The 20,304-nt window shown below is 39.2% G+C and overlaps 1 protein-coding gene across 12 annotated transcripts in view; it reads right to left on the bottom strand.

Annotated features, from left to right (window-relative positions):
* The window catches only part of Grik1 (glutamate ionotropic receptor kainate type subunit 1), a 389,318-nt gene that overhangs the window by 118,973 nt on the left and 250,041 nt on the right, over positions 1–20,304 (bottom strand). For all 12 annotated transcript variants that reach the window (XM_026396167.1, XM_026396166.2, XM_026396163.2 and 9 more), the window contains one exon: positions 12,943–13,124. In XM_026396167.1, the coding sequence (XP_026251952.1) occupies positions 12,943–13,124 (182 nt within the window). The remainder of the gene's footprint in view (positions 1–12,942; positions 13,125–20,304) is intronic.

The raw sequence follows: 20,304 nt of genomic DNA on the forward strand, positions 1-20,304 counted from the left end.
TTTGACTGTCTAATTGCTCTGGCCAGTGTTTCGAGGACTATGTTGAACAGAAGTGGTGAGAGAGGGCATCCCTGTCTTGTACCAGATCTTAGGGGGAATGCCTTCAATTTTTCTCCATTCAGAATGATGCTGGCCTGTGGCTTATCATAGATTGCTTTTACAATGTTGAGGTATGATCCTGTTATCCCTAATTTTTCTAGCGTTTTGAACATAAAGGGATGCTGTACTTTGTCGAATGCTTTTTCTGCATCTATTGAGATGATCATATGGTTCTTATTTTTAAGTCTATTGATGTGGTGAATAACATTTATTGATTTCCGTATATTAAACCAGCCTTGCATCCCAGGGATGAATCCTACTTGATCATGATGTATAATTTTTTTGATATGTATTTGAATCCGATTCGCCAGAATTTTATTGAGGATTTTTGCGTCAAGGTTCATTAGAGATATTGGTCTGTAGTTTTCCTTCTTTGATGTGTCTTTGTCTGGTTTCGGAATCAGGGTGATGTTGGCCTCGTAGAATGAATTTGGAAGATCTCCCTCTTTTTCTATTTCCTGAAATAGCTTGAAAAGTATTGGTGTTAGTTCCTCTTTAAAGGTTTTGTAAAACTCTGCTGTATACCCATCCGGTCCTGGGCTTTTCTTAGTTGGTAGTCTTTTGATGGTTTCTTCTATTTCTTCTATTGTTATTGGTCTGTTTAGGTTGTCTATATCCTCCTGGTTCAATCTGGGCAGATCGTAAGACTTAAGGAATTTATCTATGCCTTCACTATCTTCTATTTTATTGGAGTATAAGGCTTCAAAATAGTCTCTGATTATCTTCTGTATTTCTGAAGTGTCTGTTGTGATATTGCCTTTTTCATCCCGTATGCTAGTAATCTGGGTTCTCTCTCTTCTTCTCTTCGTTAGCATGGCTAAGGGTCTGTCAATTTTATTTATTTTTTCAAAGAACCAGCTTTTAGTTTTGTCAATTTTTTCAATTGTTTCTTTTGTTTCAATTTCATTAATTTCAGCTCTGATTTTGATTATTTCTTGCCTTCTACTTCTTTTGCTGTTGTTTTGCTCCTCTTTTTCTAGGATTTTGAGATGAAGTATGAGATCATTTATTTGTTGGTTTTTTCTTTTTTTGAGGAATGAACTCCAAGCAATGAATTTTCCTCTTAGGACTGCTTTCAATGTGTCCCATAGATTCCGATATGTTGTGTCCGTGTTTTCATTTAACTCTAGGAATTTTTTAATTTCCTCCTTGATGTCTTCAATAACCCATATGTCATTCAGCAACCTGTTGTTCATTCTCCAAGTGATGCTTGATTTTTCCTTTCTTCTTTTATCATTGATTTTCAGTTTCATTCCATTATGATCAGATAAGATGCATGGTATTATCTCTACCCCTTTATATTGTCTAAGAGTTGCCCTGTGACATAATATATGGTCTATTTTTGAGAAGGTTCCATGTGCTGCTGAAAAAAAAAGTGTAACTACTTGATGTTGGGTGGTAAAGTCTATATATGTCAATTAAGTCTAGGTTATTAATTGTGTTGTTGAGTTCTATAGTTTCCTTGTTTAACTTTTGTTTGGAAGATCTGTCCAGTGGTGAGAGAGGTGTGTTGAAGTCTCCCATGATGATTGTATGGTGGTCTATCAGACTCTTGAACTTGAGAAGAGTTTGCTTGATGAACACCGCTGCACCATTATTTGGGGCATATATATTTATGATTGTTATGTCTTGTTGGTTTATGGTTCCCTTGAGCAGTATGAAGTGTCCTTCTTTATCCCTTTTGATTAGCTTTGGCTTGAAATCTATTTTATTAGATATGAGTATGGACACGCCTGCTTGTTTCCGCTGTCCATATGAGTGGTATGATTTTTCCCAACCTTTCACCTTCAGTCTATGGATATCTTTTTCTATCAGATGCGTCTCCTGTAGACAGCATATTGTTGGGTCTTGTTTTGTGATCCATTCTACTAGCCTGTGTCTCTTAATTGGTGAGTTTAAGCCATTGACATTTAGGGTTATTATTGAGATATGGTTTGTACTTCTATCCATATTTGTTTGTTGATGTTACTAAACCTGATTTGTTATCCTCTTTGACTACTTTCCCCCCTTTACTGTCCTACCTCCCATTGTTGGTTTTCAATGTTATTTTCCATTTCCTCTTCCTGCAATGTTTTGCCAAGGATTTTTTGAAGAGATGGTTTTCTAGCTGCGAATTCTTTTAACTTTTGTTTATCATGGAAGGTTTTAATTTCATCTTCTAACCTGAAGCTTAATTTTGCCGGATACACGATTCTTGGTTGGAACCCATTTTCTTTCAGTGTTTGAAATATGTTATTCCAGGATCTTCTAGCTTTCAGAGTCTGTGTTGAGAGATCAGCTGTTATCCTGATTGGTTTACCCCTAAATGTAATCTGCTTCCTTTCCCTTGTAGCTTTTAAAATTCTTTCCTTATTCTGTATGTTGGACATCTTCACTATAATGTGTCTAGGTGTGGATCTCTTATGGTTTTGTACATTCGGCGTCCTGTAGGCTTCTAGGATTTCGGATTCTGTCTCATTCTTCAAGTCTGGGAAGTTTTCTCGTATTATTTCATTGAATAGGCTGTGTATTCCTCTGGTGTGGAGCTCTGTGCCTTCCTGTATCCCCATGACTCTTAAATTTGGTCTTTTGATATTGTCCCATATTTCTTGGATGTTCTGTTCATGGTTTCTTAGCAGACTTGCTGAGCTGTCTATGTTCTTTTCCAGTTGAAATACTTTGTCTTCATTGTCTGATGTTCTCTCTTCTAAGTGATCTACTCTGCTGGTAGTATTCTCAATTGAGTTTTTAAGTTGGTTTATTTTTTCCTGCATTTCTAGTATTTCTATTTGTTTGTTTTTTATTTCCTCTATCTCCCTGTGAAATTGATCTTTTACTTCCTGGATTTGTTTGTCAATGTGATCTTTCATTATCTGATTTTGCTGTCTCATGTCTTCCTTGAGACTCCAGATCATCTGAAGCATGTATATCCTGATCTCTCTATCTGACATTCCATCTGTTGCACCTATTACCTCTTCTAAAGTTGAGTTGACCTGCATTGCCTGTGGTCCTTTCTTTCCTTGTCTTTTCATACTGCTGGCGTTTCTTTCTGCTTGGAGAAACTGTTGTGTTTTGAAATTTTCCCTCTATTTATTTATATTGCTCTTGTATAGTTGAATAATCACCCTTGCAGGGCATGTAGTGGCTGTGATCCTCCTCCAATTGGTGTGATCCGTGTACCACGCTGGCAGGCCCTAGGTCTGCTCTGCTGGTCGGTCAAAGGTCCGCCTACCCAGCAGGCACGAGGGGCACCTCTATCACTCCGCAGGTTGCTGGGCCTAACCTCCCGATGGGTCGAAGGTTCGCCTAGCTTGCAGGGGGCTCCTCCCGGAGCAAGAGCTAGGCCTCCCGGGGGAGCCCGGATGGTGGAGGCCGACTGCCGGTTCAGGCGGGGCGGGCCAAGCCGCACTGGGTGCCGGCGGCTTGCAAACGCGGCTGGTATCAGCAGGACTTAACTCCTGCACCCGCTGCGGGGGCACCTTTATCGCCGAGTAGCTGCGGTCGCGTGGTTGGGAACCGGGCGGGTGGGGCCGCTTCTCCCAGGGCGAGAGCTGGGCCTCCCGGGGGAGCCCGGATGGCGGAGGACTGCCGGTTCAGGCGGGGCGGGCCAAGCCGCTCCGGGATCCCGCGGGTTGCAAAGGTGGCTGGCGTCTGCAGGACTTAACTTCTGCACCCGCTGCCGGTTCGGGCGGGGCGGGCCAAGCCGCTCAGGGATCCCGCGGGTTGCAAAGGCGGTTGGCGTCTGCAGGACTTAACTTCTGCACCCGCCGCCGGTTCGGGCGGGGCGGGCCAAGCCGCTCAGGGTTCCCGCGGGTTGCAAAGGCGGCTGGCGTCTGCAGGATTTAACTTCTGCACCCGCCACGTGGGCACCTTTATTGTCGAGTAGCTGTGGCTGCCTGGTTAGGAACCGGGCGGGTGGGGCCGCTTTTCCCAGGGCGAGAGCTAGGCCTCCCGGGGGAGCCTGTATGTCGGAGGACTGCCGGTTCGGGCGGGGCGGGCCAAGCCGCTCAGGGATCCCGCGGGTTGCAAAGGTGGCTGGCGTCTGCAGGACTTAACTTCTGCACCCGCCACGAGGGCACCTTTATCTCCAAGTAGCTGAGGCCACCTGGTTAGAAACCGGGCGGGTGGGGCCGCTTCTCCCAGGGCGAGAGCTAGGCCTCCAGGGGGAGCCGCCTGCCGGAGCGGCTGATGGTTGGGGGACTAGACCTCTGTGCCCGCGTGGCCTTCCAAGATCCACTTCTCTGGGGCAACCTGTCACTTCGAGTAAACCTACCAGTTCACGGCAGCTCTCCTCTTAAGGAAGTTATGCTAGAAGTTCCTCCGTAGCTAGGCTGCAGCTGTTTCGATGAGTCTTTCATATCCTGTTAAAGTGGAGACGTTGGAGTCGCTGCTTCCTCGCCGGCCGCCATGCTGGATCAAGAGGACCCCTTTTTGGGTAGGGAAATATCAAACTGCTTGGTCTTCTACTTAAGGATGACCTCATCCAAAACACTGGAGTTTTTTTATGGCATCATATTCTCCTTTTACCTCAACCAAGTCTTGGGCACGTAGAAAACACCCAAAAAGTTCAGTTGAATAAATGGTGGAATTTACATGTTGCAGGATAACCCTTAGGACAGACAGCATTTGACTAACAAAGGGCCAACTGAGAAGGAAGGATCCTTTTGGTAAAGTCTTATGTCTATGAAAATTGAAGAAGCAGATGTGGTTAACCTAGGAAAATGATATTTTACCTTCTTTCATCTGGAGGATTCTTTAGAAGTCTGATAGATGCTACGGACTCTTTAAAAATGGCGTTCTCAGGGGTGTGCACACTTCCACAATTTTAAATCAAGCCGGAGTTCACTGTCAATACTACAGGCACACGATGGGCCCAATATACACAACTCCAAATGCTTTTCATGATACTTTCTGGAGAATTATACTTCTGTTGTCAGGATAAATTTTGATTATCTTCTATTAAAGCTAAGTTTTGATGAGGCAGGAATTAAACATTAGAGCATTTCTGAGGCATAATATATACATGTGTTTTTTATTGCTTCCCAATTCAAATTGAGACATATTTTAGTCCTTTTCTAAATTTGCTTTTTGGAGATTTTTGAGAATCCTCAAATGGGTGTTAAGTACACTAAGAATATGGACAAATTGCACACATTTTCAGTAAATTGTTGGTTGTCTAATACATAATTCTTATACATGTTTAAATAACACATTCATATATATGAGCAGCTCCTTGTAACTTTAACTATATGCTCAGGGACTGTAAATAGATTTTAATATCAGCCTAAGAGAAACATAATTAGGATGAGAATGTGCTGCCAAAATAATTGTATAATATACTACAAATTTTCATCTAGTTGGTACAAATTGAGATGCATCATTATTACATTGTCAGGATTTATACAAAGTAATGAACTTATCAATTAGCTCACTCAAAGACTATCAAAGGAGTTGAAGAACTTTAAAAAAGATTGTACTGCTTAATTAATTTCCTATTTCATTGACAGCCTACTAAGTACAAGGCAATATGCAAATTCTTTATGTCTACATACTAGTAAAAGGATTCCTGATTATGTGAATGCATGGACGTTCAGAAATGAAGGGATTCTTACCAAGTCTTGAATTCAATAATTCTATCTATAGAAGAGGAAGCTGATTTGAAGAGGAATCAACAGACCTGCTTGAAGAAGCATATTTACAGAATATGAGCATCCTGTGTGCTAAGAGTGTCCAGCACTGCCATTGAGTCTGTGACTTGGAGTCTCATTTTTCTCATCTGTGATGTGGGATATTTCAAGAGGATAAAATGAAATCATTTCAGTTAAATGCATAGCATATTCTGGCATACAGTAAGTAGGAAATAAATGGCAGTTATTTTATTCTATTAGTGAAAGAGCAGAATTTGCAACTGCATCTCTCAACTTGCAGTCTGAGATTCTGCTCACACTCCCTTAATGTCTTTGAAAGTCATTCCATAATTGCAGGACAGTTTGTAGTCGTGGGATAGCTATAGTTTTGTGACATTCATTTGCAGAGTTTCTCTCTCTCTGCCTTAAGGGGGAAGAGATTTAGGATTTTGTTATTTTCACCATTTTTTCTCTATTACCTTCAGTTGATGCTCAGCAAATATGCTGAATGAAGAATAAATTCTCTACTGTTTCCCCACCACAATCCCTACTCAGCCATGGGACTTTTGATATAAACAGCATTTCTTCAGGCCTTATATACAACCAGAAACAGTTGAGTGATTGAGAATAAAATGAAATGACTGCACACAAGGAGTACAAAGCTTAAATGAAATGTGTTCTAGATTCTGATACTATGAGAACCAGTTGGCATGTTATTGCACCTAACAGTAGCAGAACAAGATATTTTCTTTTCCTATTAAATTATGAATCAGACATAACGTATCTATGTTTACATTTGAATACATGACCAATGAAACTCCACATCATATTCAACCACATGAATGGGATTCTAATTAGAATAAGTTATACTCCGTGCATGTATATGTCAAAATATACTCCACTGTCACATATAACTAAAAAGAACAATTTTTAAAAATTCTGAGATGAATTTAAATATACCATCCCTGATATATATTGGCTGTGATCTTGGGCAAGTTATAAGATCTTTCTGAGCTTTGTGGGTTTCTTGTGTAGAGGGTTTCCCCATAATAATTAAATGAGTAATGCATAACCTGTTTAGCATAGAGTCTGCCATACTATACATATTGGTGAAAGTAGCCCTTATGTACTTGGCATACTTTACGTGTTTATCATCAGAACTGATGGATTTAAACATCCGATTTAGTGGACACAGCTTTGCCACCTCTTAGCATAGTGTGACTGTGTTTCACTTGATAATGTTTCCATCCCAAGAGATGAAGACTGATGTTTTTTTCTGTCTTGTGGAAACATGGAGTGAAACTTATCTAATTACCTCTGTTTGTCCTCATCACAGCCAGTGGGCACAACATATATAAGGAGAGAATCAATGCACACAATTATTTGATTAATCAGCATTACATCGTACTTCCTAGCTGAAGGAAGCCAACCATTAGAAACTACATTTTCTCCCTGGCCCTGTATTTATGTTAATTGAAAGAGAACAAATGGAAAGAAAAAAAAAGCAAAATTTAAAAATGTGGATAGGAGAAAATGCAATATAATTTCACAAAATGTTTTCATACGAAATGTTTTATGGTAACTAATGATTCGTTTCTAGCTTAATGCTGTTTGTCACAAATGTTGTGGGGGAAAAGAACCTCCTCAGGTACATTTGTTCTTGTAAATGATGAATCAGGTTCCCTGAGTTGGAAACTGTGTCCATATTCACCCACTGGCCACCTTCCAGCTCAGGAAATTGGCAGAGGCCCAAAGCAGCCTCCTGCTAGATAGAACACCATGGTGGCCCCCAGCTCTGCACCAGAGAACTATTAGCATGCCACTGTGCCCAAAATAGTTACTTGTTTGCTCAATACTACTATAGGACTTAAAAGCAACTATGTGGTTTTCCAAAGAGCTCAATTTATTTTTAGGTTTGGAGTCCTAAGCTCAAATGTATTAGAGTTTCTTGATACTCTAGAATTTTAGGGGTGGATGAAGCCTTTCTTTAGGGGAAACTGAGGTGGTTGGCAGAGTTGAGGAATAGTGTGGAGGGAAGGCAGGAGATTTTGGAAATGACTTATTGAAAGCCTCCAGGACAGTTCTTGGCTCATTTCATTTATTCATTCAACAGAGTTACACTGAACAATCATATGTGCCACATACTGCAATAGGTGCTGGGACTTGGGGTGGGAGTAGACCAAGAAGGCTCTGTTCTCTTGGAGCTTACTGTCTAGTAAGGACTAAGGACAACATGTCTTAATTAATTATATATTTTTATTGTACTTACAGAGCAGACTCAGCAAAGTGTAGGGACCTAGGGAATGCAAAAATCCTTTTATCATTCAAGAAATATTCATGAAGATTTAGATAAGGCCAACCTTGAGGTAGAATGAGTATCCTAGTCTTTGGCAACCATAAGTACAGAAGCTGTGATGTGTTAAAAGGAGGATATATGACAAAATGAGGCAGGACACCCCTGAGGTGGAGCACAGGAAGCTGGAGGCTGGCCAGAAGGCTAGAGAGTGGTAGGATCAGGTCTTGAGGTGTTCTGTGTTATGAGCATGCTCAGTACATAGGAGATAAAATTATTATGATTTCTGAGCTTCAAGCTGTAGTTGCCAAAGAGAAAACAACCTCAGCTATGTCAATGGTTATTGCATTGGTTCAATGAGACGGTTGCTTGGCACTCAACCCCAAGCTAGACATGAGTTCTGAGTTTCTTGTGTAGAACCTTCCTATTTTTGCTCCATTCTTTAAGCTCATTTCCAATCAACCAGTGGATTTGGACTCACTGTAAAAGAGTGTATATATAATGAGCAGTGAAAGTGGGGCCTCGGGAAATTAGAAGTGAGACGTTTTCATGTGGACGCTGGTTCAGGATAGCTCAGAACCCTGCTTGGAGGTGATGAGGGAAGAAGAAGAAAAGAGGAGACCAGGTGACCTACTGCTATGATTGTATGCCATCATAGCGTAAGATGCCAGGTTGTGTACCCTCTGACTCCAGAAATTTACATGACATACAAAAGCTCTGCTCCTCTGTCGCCTAATCAAGTCTTGCTTGACATTTGAATTTCGAATGAATTTGGGGGAAATAACTTTTCAGATTCTCATCATATAGTACTTGTTCAATATGAATAGAAATAATTGCTTTGCCAGAGTGATTAGCATGCACAAGAATAACTATAGACTTTTCTCTATTTTTTTTTACTTTTAGATAAATGTCAAATATCTTCTCTAAAGTGCATTTAATCTATTATTTTTTTTTCCTTAAGGATCATTAAAAAGTGGAAAAATGTGATGAAGGTGCAGGGAGTACAGGGCAGCGATGGGAGACACACAGGAGGGGAAAGCCAATTTGAGCCGGCAAAGAAAATGCTCTCAGCAGTGAAAGCGCAAGGACAATAGAAGCTATTAATACCAACCTCTTCTAAAGGATGCTTCATATAAAGTTGGTGGTCCCCCCGCCCCAGATATTTCTGGCAGCTTACTTCAGAATGGTTGTCCATTCTGATCAAGAGCCCTTTGTGTCGAAGAGAACGTACAGGCTCTGAGATCAGGCTGCCTGGAGACGGTATGGCAGCCCGGCTCCTCCGAGAGTGATCTTGGATGAACCACTGCGTTCACCAGTTTTTTGTTGCAGTGACCAAAACACCTGACAAGAACAACTTAAAGAAAGAAAACTATTTTTTTGGCTCAGGGTTTCAGAGGTCTCAGTCCATGGTTGGCCAACTCCATTTCTATGGGCCTAAAATTAGGCAGAATGTAATCGCTGAAGGCTGCCAGCTCATGGCATCTGGGAAGCAAAGGATAAGAGAGAAACCAGGGACAAGATAAAGTCCCCAAGGCCACCCTCCAGTGACCCACCTCTTCAACCACACAGTGCTGCCACACAGTTGTCACTCGCTAGTTCAGTCAAATTATTAATCCATCAAATGGCTTAATCCACTGTTGAGGTTACAGCTCTATTAATCTGATCTCTTTACCTCTGCCTATGGCTGAGTTGCCTGGACATGTGAGCTTTATGGGAAAAGAAATCACATCCAAACCTTAACAACCACTTAATGTATTTGAGCTGGTCGCCTTAGTGCTGCAGTGGGCATACCAAACATTCTCAGTGGGTCATTTAAGGTTGCATGGTGTACGATACCAGACACCGTTATTGCCAGAGCCTGGGAAGTTACTTAGTAAAAAAGGTAAGTCTCCTTCCTTCCTTTTCTTTCCTTAGGTAGAAAGATTGATAGAGCAGTGCCAGAATCAGGACCCAGAACTCCTGAGGCTTCAGTCTCCTGAGAGAATCAATTAGATGTCAGCTACAGAAAGGTCTCTGACTTTATTTCTACAGGTTATTGCCCTAGGCTAATGGAGCAAGTTAAATTGCATCACGCAGAGTGCTTGGGGCTCATTTTTACCAGAATAGAAAGTCTTGAGGTGTTCAATATTATTTTGCAAGCACAACAGCCTCTGGAGTTTCAAATGAAGCTCTGTTAAGCCAACCTAGGTCTTCTCAGTTATTTATTTCAAAAGTAGCAATTGCATTTTCACATGCAATACAGAGGAATAGTACATAATGGAACATTTTGCAAAGTCTCTTCCCTCAAAATTATTTGCAGGTCACTAATCTAAAACAAAAACTGGATGAGCAGTCTGTTTTATCCCATCCATGAAACCTCATGAACAGTCTTGCTGCTAATATAATTAGGGAAAGTAAAAACAGGATAAAACACAAGACATTGGATGGACACAAAAGTGTTCCTGTCAATGGCTCCTGCAAAGCTGAACTGATCCTAATACCTCCACAAGACAGTTCTTGAGGGTACTTCTGTTAGAGGTTTTGCTTTGGTTTTTATTTTAATTGTCCTTTGAACAATACAATTCATAGAGCTACTTCTATCAGAGGGATTTCATGTTCCTGCTTATGAGAAACACAGGGGAAAGGCAAGCCACCCTTCTCCAAGCCCACCCTGCACTTCGCTGTCCTATTCCAGGCCTCCTTTTGGGAGAGATGTGGCCTCTTATGTGAGCCAAATGGGTGCCTAACAGAAAGAAATGTCATTAGTAAACCATTCTCTCTAATGCAACAGAAGTCCCCAGTTTCTGTTAAAAAGGGCTCCTGGGAAGGAATGTTTGTTTGCATTTTGAGGGCTACATGTAAAATCTGGGTGTTTTTCTCATTCTGATCCACACACCATTACACACTTTAATGATTTATATTAAAATTTCCAAATGAAGTTGTAAGATAAAGGGTTGTTGATTGTATTTATTTACTTTCAAAGTTTTTTTTAGTTATTGACATCTTTGCAACATAGTTGCTTCCTTTTCTGAGAGATAATTATAATATTAAAGATTTGTTAATGCAATTATAATCTAGAAGTAAGTAACAGGTATTCTTTTGCTTTATTGGAGGGATAAGAGTTTATGGGGGGGGGTTACTGGATGTGTGACTCTGGAGAAGTCTTTTTGCTTCTTGCAAAGTATGAGGACCAGCTACAGCAACGTTTGTCTTGGGATGGTATTCAAGTATAATTTAAAATATGTTCTATGACCCTGGATTAGTCTACTTTCTGTTGCTATTAAAATACCTGAGGCTATCTTAGAAGAGATTTATTCAGCACATAGTTTTGGAGGCTGAAAGTGTGACATTAGTTAGCCTCATTCGTTTTGGCCTCAGAGGAGGATCTAATGGCAGGTGGCATCACAATGCTGGGTGTGCATGGGCAGATCACTGGGTGAGACAGGAAACCAGGGAGATTCAGGAGCCAGAGTGCTCTCATGAGAACTAGCCAGGGTGCCATGAGAAGTACATTAATCCCTCTGAGGGGGGGAAGCCCAATGGCCTACCCACCTTCCACTAGAACCTACATCTTAAAGTTTCCACCACCTCAACACCACTGTACTGAGCACTAAACTTACACACTTGGAACTTTGACACTGCAAGCATTATCCAAACTATAGCAGATTCTTAGTGGAATTTTTTTGTGTAATCATCCAGTGGATACTAGAAACATCTGGTTGACTTTCTTGATTGTGTATTTTCAGTGGAATAAAAACCTTGATTCTGAACTCAATGGTTACAGAAACGTGCTCTGCAAGTATGAGATAGAGCACTACAGAGTCAGAACAGACGACCAACCAAAGAGGGCTCTTCCTAGTGATTCAGGAATCCACAGTTCTGTATTTGCATGTAGGAGCCCGTTTACCTATGAAATCACTGTTCTTTACCAATTGACCTTATAGCAACCTCAGACCTTTCAAACCGAGAAACATAAAAACTTGTATTATTTTTAGATGACTGCATTGGATTATGTGACAATAACCATTAAATATAAATAGATACCTAGGAGACCACATGAATAGTATCTAGTTATTTTTTCTGACTTTCTCCAAGTTTTATCCCCTGATTTTTTTATTGCTGCTTCTATTTTAAAATTTGACTAACCTTTTCAGATGTACAAGTTGTTTAGCAGTATCCCCAGCCACTACCAACTAGTTGTCAGTAAAGTGCCCCAATCCCAAATATGATAATCACAAATGTCTCCAAACATTGCTGCTTGCCCTTGAGGAACAAAATCACTTTGGAGTGAGACTTGGTAGTAGTCTATGCTTTATCTTTTTCTAATTCTGAAATTTTATTCTTGACTTTATGACTAAGTGCTTAGAAATTATTACTCTTATTGTCATTATTATGCTACTGAACATTACTAATATCTTTCATCTATACAGGATAGCACAATGTACTAAACATTTCCACCCACATTATCTGTGGAGATTAAGGGATAGCAATTATTGTCTATAACAAATTAGAAAAGAGAAGTATCTTTTCTGTGATTGTCCCTGCCCCCTTTCTTATTGTGTTTGTAATCCAGCACCTTGAACACAGAGATCTTACCATAAGGAATACATGTAGGATGAGTTGGGCATCATGTAAATGATAGCTGGCCCAGTCTTTTCAAGACACATAAAGAAAAGAGATGTTTCTTGAAATGCCACCCTTCTCTTCCCCTCCTTGGCTGGCAGGATCCACATATCACGTAATATACACAGGGGAATACACATCTACAATGAAAACCTACAGGTGGCTTTGTTGAACTTCCGGAGCCCCTTGGCTCTTTAAAGGCTTCTTAAAATTGCAATCTTTAGCCTCTACTGGACAGTCACAGGGTTATCACACCACACTAACCGAAAACCAGATGGCACTCTTGAGAAAGAGAAAATAACATTTCCCCCACACTTCCCACCTCCTCCCTAGTGTTCTTACCTGCTTAAGAATTTCAGCAGCTGTTTCATGTGAACAATCAAATATCACATAGAACTCCTTGCCCTTCTTCATCTCCTTGAGTAAAGGCTTGGCATCCTTATTCCCAGAGGGCAGCTGGCGGATTTTGATTTTAATGTTGTATCTGGAGGGAGCTTTGATGAGCTCTTGCAGACGAATTAGACCTGGAAAATGACATCCAATCATGCAACTGAGACTGCTCCGTATTGTTTATTGCCATTTACAGTCAAATGCATATCATTCCCAAAATGCATCAAGCGGCCACCTACCTAAAGGTTACACTATTGACTTTCCATTTGTCATTCCTCTTTCAGTGGTAGATTATACTGATATTTTCCCTTTGTGGGTATGTGTGGCTTGGAAGCATAATTTTCCCAAGTGCACTTTGAATTTATTTAGAATGCAATTGTCCTTTCCAGTTTTAAGCCAATATTGCAGGTCTTTAACAACTCAAGTCTGTGAAACTTTTGCAAACAAAAAAGTTCCTTGAAGTTTCCAAAGGTGCTCAGTGAAATAGATAACACCTGCTTTTTTAAAAAGCCAAAATGATTCACCAGGCACAGTGGCACATGCCTGTATTCCCAGCGGCCCAGGAGGCTGAAGCAGGAGGATCACAAGTTCAAAGCCAGCCTTAGTTAGCAAAAGTGAGGCGCTAAGCAACTCAGTGAGACCCCTGTCTCTAAATAAAATACAAAATAGCACTGGGGATGAGGCTTAGTGGTTGAGTGCCCCTGAGTTCATTCCCCGGTATTGGCACCCGCCCCCCCCCAAAAAAAAATAATCCAAAATAATTCAAGGGTTTCTTTGGGGTTGCTAACTTTTTTACGTTTGTCATCAAGTATTTACATACAATGTATTGTTTACCAGCTACTTCGGCTATTGCAAACAATCTGTCAGTGATGACTATATAAACTAAATGACTCTATTTCTTGCTAAAACATTTGAATGTTGAATTGGATAATCTTTACTTGATTAAAAATACTACAGAATATTCTTAGATATTATAAGAATAAAAGCAGAAAAAATTTAAATTGACCATTGGGAGTTGTATACAGCTGACTAATTTGAAAGAGAATGTTCTCTTCATCCAGGTGTGGATCTGCTGAGCTGCACCATTCCCTAGGAGATGTCCACCATGAGGTCAAGACAGGCAGCCTTATGAAACCTGCATCTTGTTTCCCGTAATGTTAGCTGGCGTTTGCTACACTGCATGATGTTGTCTCTCACTCATGGACTCCCATCACATAGGAAAATCGACTTTCTTTTAGATACGTAGTTCAGTGCCTTCAGTATTTGTCAGCATCAAGTAATCAATGGGGAATATTAAGCTTTACAGGTATTCAGATGGAAATTGTCAAATGCACTGTGCAAGATAGCACATGGATTCCAGCTACTTCCAGACTTGATGCACGTATTTCTTCTTATTATTTTATTTATCTTATTATTTTTTTCCTCAGAAGTCACATTTATTGAAGCTTGAATGGGAAAGGTTTCTCTCGTACTGGAGTTAGGTCTAGTTCTGAAAAACAGTAAATGACAATGGTCTGCTTTTCAGAGTCAGATGGAGCAATGGAGGTGGGGAAGGTTGTTGTAAAGCCATATCAAGATTTAGTGTACTATGTTTTTCTTCACAAAAGATAAAATTTAAAGAATAATAGCCTTATTGGGGCTTTGCTCCTTTTCAAATCAATTATGTGGTTGAAGATTCTCAAGTACCCAAAATGAGCCACTCATCTTCTTATTTCTGGATTCTTTTGTCCTGAACCACTGAAGAGTACTTATAAAGGGGAAAAATCGAGCACATGGACCTATATATTTTTTTATTTGTTACATTCTTTAATCCTTCTAGTAATCCTATGAAGCAACCCTTATTATCTTTATTATTCAAATGCAGAAACTAAGGCCCAGAATAACTACTCAGGGTTGCAAAGATAGTTAGGAGGAACAAATAGATTAAAATTGTTATTTGTGAGTTTAATGCTTAATCTTTCCACTTCACTGTCCTGCCTCATATATACAAGCTATTGGTGCTGAGGGAACAGAAACAGTTTAGGATTATTTGATGAGATGGGAAATAAACAGAATCAGGGACCCATTTTCCCTTCTTCTTTTCCCCAGGCTTCCTGCTTTGCAATCATGTTTTTTTTTTTTTCTTTCTTTCTTTCTTTTTTTTTTTTTTTTTTTAACTTGAGCATGACCATAAAGGAAAGCTCAATGTGGCCTTTAAATAAAATGGGGAAAACATTTTAAAAGTGCATTTCATATGCTGCAAGGAACTGCTCTTTTGTTCTTTGTTGAATGGAATGTCAATCCTGAAGTGTGTCTTCCCATCCTTGTGATTTACATACTCTCTCCTGGCATTTAAGTTGACACACACATTTCACTTTATTCATTCATTTTTCAGGGGAAAATGTTTTCTGGATACTCAGTGGATCTCGATTCCTATGTTAAATCCTGCAAGGCAAACAACATCCTGCTTCAAGGTCCTAGAGTCCATTGAACTTTTTTATACCATGAACTCTCACAATGTGGACAAGGCATCAAGTACCACCTAAATTTGTAGGTCATAAGCCTAGATGGCTATAGGCTGGAATAACTTGCTCAAGGTCACATAGATAATAATGGCAGATTAAGTTTTGAAGCCATATCTACCTTCTGAGAGCAAACTAGGGCTCTTTATAATAAATCAATAGATCTGCCTGACTTTTGAATTTTATATCAACTTGATTGACTATGTAAATAAATACCTGGAAAAAAAAACAGAAAGAAAACTTAGAAACAGCATAAAACATTAAACTTCTATTTGGCACATGAGACCGTTCAGAAGCATAATCTCTCACCCCAACAAATGGAATCATTCATTTTCACAACTGTTTCATAAAATAAAGCATATTTTGATACCAAGATAGGGGGGAAAAAAGGTAACACCTCAACAAAGACGATCAGTTTCTAAATGGAAGTGATATGTTCTACAGGAAAACACCTCTGTTCTCCAACTTTTCTCATTTTGTCAGTATGCATGTAAATGGACCATAGGAATGGGGAGGATCCACACATTTAAAGATTACAGACCCAAGTTGTGAGCAGAACAATGAGCCAGGAACACTGATTTTACATTTCTCTTCCTGAAGCAATTGTTTGCTTAAGAAAACCCTTTCTGGGCTGGGGATGTGGCTCAAGCGGTAGCATGCTCGCCTGGCACGCGTGCGGCCCAGGTTCGATCCTCAGCACCACATACAAACAAAGATGTTGTGTCCGCCGAAAACTAAAAAATAAATATTAAAAAAATTCTCTCTCTCTCTCTCTTTAAAAAAAAACAAACCCTTTTTGCCTTCATTAACAAGTGATGTAGAATTTACAATTCAAAGGCCTTTTGCATTCACAGAAGACAAAATTTAAAGAAAGCTTTCTCTTATATTTGCATTTTTTTGCAGCAATCCTTCAATCCTATACATTTAACTGTAATGAATAGCTAAAAATCATTTGCTAAACAAATAATTACCTCAAGGAGGGGAAATCAATGTAGGGACAACACCTGGCTTTGCCAATCATCCTCCTGGGTCTGAATGCCACCCTGATGAAGTCACCCAGCCCTGCCAAGTCTCCAGTTTCAGAGAATAGTAATGGTGCATGCAAAACTGGTACTGGGGTGTTTTTCTAGCCCACTGAGGTGAAGGGACTTTAAAATGAAATGCAGATAAGGGGAAAACCAGACAAACCCAAGCGAGTGACATTATACAATAAAACTGATCACATCTTGACTCTTCAAAAATGTCAGTGTCATGAAAGGAAGGCTGAACTGTTCTGGACCAAAGGAGACTGAAGAAAACTGACAAGTAAATGCATGAGTGATCCTGGGACAATTAAAGAAAATGAATTTATGGCATGTATAATTTGATATATACTTAGATGATAGTATTGTGTCATTATTAGGTTTCCTGTACTTAAAAATTATAGGGTAGTTATAACAAAGAAGATCTTTGTTCTTAGGAAATATACTCTATGGTATATATGGGTAAAAAGGTCTCAATACCAACAATTTACTTTCAAATGACTCAAGGGTACTACTACTTACTATTATTGTCATTGCTGTTTAGTTGTTTTGATTTGAGAAAATATTAGAGCATTAAAGCAAATGTGATCAAATAATAGCAACTCCTGAATCTAGAAGAAGTGTGCACAGAAGTTTACATTATCACACACTTTTCTCTAAGTCCTAATCTTTCTAAATAAAAAGACAAAATGTGCAAATATAAAAAGAATAACATTAGCTCCTCCTTCTACCACCCCTCCCCTCAGGAGGGTGACTGGAAATGTACCTTTGGTTTGAAAGTGCTTTGGAAAAAACATTTCTTATTTCACTTGAGTTTGAGCTGGGCTCTGCATATAGAGATAACTTTTAAAAAAAGTCCAAACATCCAATTCTTAAACACTTGCTTTGGCCGCCTGTCTTTGTGTGCTCACATAAGACAGAAAATGGTAATTTGCATGCATGTTGACTGATTTGGGCAACAAGTGGAGCATATGGAAGAGGAAAAAAAAAATCCTGTTATTTCCAGTGGCGTTTAAAATTTCCTGTGCCTTCTCCTGAAATAATAATAAACCTTGCTATTTACATTGCTTCTTTCTATGAATTATGCTACATGCCCTATAAATAGCTCACTAAGCCTGGAATATACCACAGAGATGGATGTGTGTCGGTGTTGTTTTAAAGGGAGGAAAGTGAGGCATGGTGAGGTTAATTGTTTGGATCGGCCTGAAAATGAGTCATAGATGCCAGGAATTGAAAGCAACCTTAAAGGTCAGACCCCTACTTGATGCACAAATCCCCTCCACACAGCTGCTGTTAAACACCTCTTGGTTTGAGAAATTCTCAACTGTATGTTGCAGTCCAATTCATTTCTGGATTGCTTTAGATGTATTTAATGAGTCTCAGTTCAAAAGAAAAGTACCTATGTTTTCTTGATTCTTAATTCAATTTCCTGTTCATTAAACCACACAAGTGGGTTTGATGCTGTAAAAATGTAATTAACCATGGGGACCCAAAGATCAGATCCTGTTTTAAATGTGAATTTCTTTTTCATTTGTACTTAGAAACATGCAAAATGGCATTTCACCAATTTGTTGGTATACTAATACATCCAAACATAATAAGATTCTTAGGGGGATCTCTACATAAAGCGTGAATCCTTCAGAGGAGAGGAAAAAAAACAGAACTGAGAAATAGAAATGGGTGAGGGAATGAATATCTGGGAGGACAGCACTTTTAAATGCAGATCTTCATAGCTGTGATTTTTCAAAAGTGCAAAAAAAGGCTAGTTGGAGACATCCAAAAGGAAAGTTGTGTCCCTGGATCATACTGAAGAGTATAGCCAAAATATTTGAGATTAACTGTACTGCAGTTAGTTTCACCAGTATATTTTGGTCCTGAATTCTTGATAATATCAATGGTAGCTAAAATAATACAGCTGGAACACAATATCTAAAGACTCTTGCACAAAATTCTGAAAATTTGAATATGGTTCTGGTCAAAGGACAGGGTTAGGGGACATGAAAGGTAGAAAAGAGGGAGAAGAAAAAAAGGAACTATAATTCTTTACAAAAATGCTAGATGTATCAAGATACCTGATTTCAAATTCTACTATAGGGCTACAGTAGCAAAAACAGCATGTTATGGACATACAAGCAGACACATAGACCAATGGAATAAAATAGAAGACAGAAGACACAGAGACAAACACAGTTGCAGTCATCTGATTTTTTTTTTCTTTTTGGTAGTAAGGATTGAACCCAGATGCACTTCTTCACTGAGCCACATCCCCAGCCCTTTTTATATTTTAACTAAGTTGGTCTGAGCCTCACTAAGTTGCTGGTGCTAGTCTTGAACTTGTGATCTTCCTGCCTCAGTCTCCTGGTGTGTACCACCATGTCCAGCCAATTATCTGATTTTTGAAAAAGAGCCCAAAAAGGTATGTTGGAGAAAAGATGGCTTCTTTAACAAATGGTGCTGAGAAAACTAGGTAAGCATAAGTAGAAGAATAAAATTAGATCCCTATGTCTCACCTTCACAAAAAAAGTCAACTTGAATTGGATCAAAGGTCTAGGAAAAGTACCAGAGACTTGACAAGTGCTAAAAGAAAACACTCCAATGTATTGTCCCCAATAGGACTCCTTTCACTCAAAATTTAAAACCAAGAATAAAAAAAAAAAAAATGGGATGGAATCAAATTAAAAAGCTTCTTCATATCAAAGGAAATAACAGTGTGAAGTGAGAGCCTATCGAACAAGAATAATCTTTGCCAGTTACTCTTCCAACAGAAGATTAGTATCCAGAATATATAAAGAATGGCCCCCTCAAAAAAAACCTCATCACAAACAAAACAAATCCATTCATAAATTGACAAATTAACTAAACAGATATTTTTTAAAAGAAAAATACAAATGGCTAATGATTACATGAAAAAACGTTCAACATTTTTAGCCATCAGAGTAATGCAAATCCATGCTACACTGAGATTCCTTCTCAAGTGAAAATGGTAATCATCCAAAACACAAGTAGCAAATGCTGGCAAGAATTTGGTGGAAAAGGAAGGTTTATCCACCATTGGCAAAAAAGTAAATTAGTATAGACACAATGGAGATCAGCATGCGATTTTCTCAAAAATACTAAAATCAAAACTGTCATATGATCCTGCTATACCACTCCTTGATATTTATCCCAAATAATTAAAGTCAGCATACTTGAAAGATACATGCATTCTTGTGGTTATTACAGTACACTTCACATTAGTCAAGTTATGAAACTAGCCTCGGTGTCCGCCAACAGATGAATAAATAAAGAAAATTCAGTATATGTACACAATGGAGTTTTACTCAGTCATAAAGAAAAATGAAATTATGTCATTTGAAGGAAAATGGGTGAAACTGGAGATCATCATGTTAAGCAAAATAAGCCATATTCAGAAAGGCAAATGTCAACTGTACTATGTGGAAGCTAGGCAGAAAAAAGGAAGGAAAGGGGATCTCATGAAAACAGAAGGTAGACCATTTAGGTAGAGGAATGGATCAGGAGGAGGGTGGAGCGGAGAACAAAGGGAAGTAGTGTGGTGTGAAATCAATTAAATCAAGTTATGCACATCTATGAATATGCCGTAACGAAACCTGCAATCTGAATAATTAATATGTATCAATAAAAATAATAGACAAAAATGAATAAATTAATTAAAAATCCCCCAAAGGACTATAATTTATTGCCTTATTAGTATTGAGTAACAACTTTTTCATGCTTAGCTGTTTCAGGGGCAATCATGGGAAGGCACACAGCAGACAAGTTTTAGCTCATGC

The sequence above is a fragment of the Urocitellus parryii genome, chromosome 2, assembly GCF_045843805.1.
Source record: "Urocitellus parryii isolate mUroPar1 chromosome 2, mUroPar1.hap1, whole genome shotgun sequence".
NCBI lineage: Eukaryota > Metazoa > Chordata > Mammalia > Rodentia > Sciuridae > Urocitellus > Urocitellus parryii.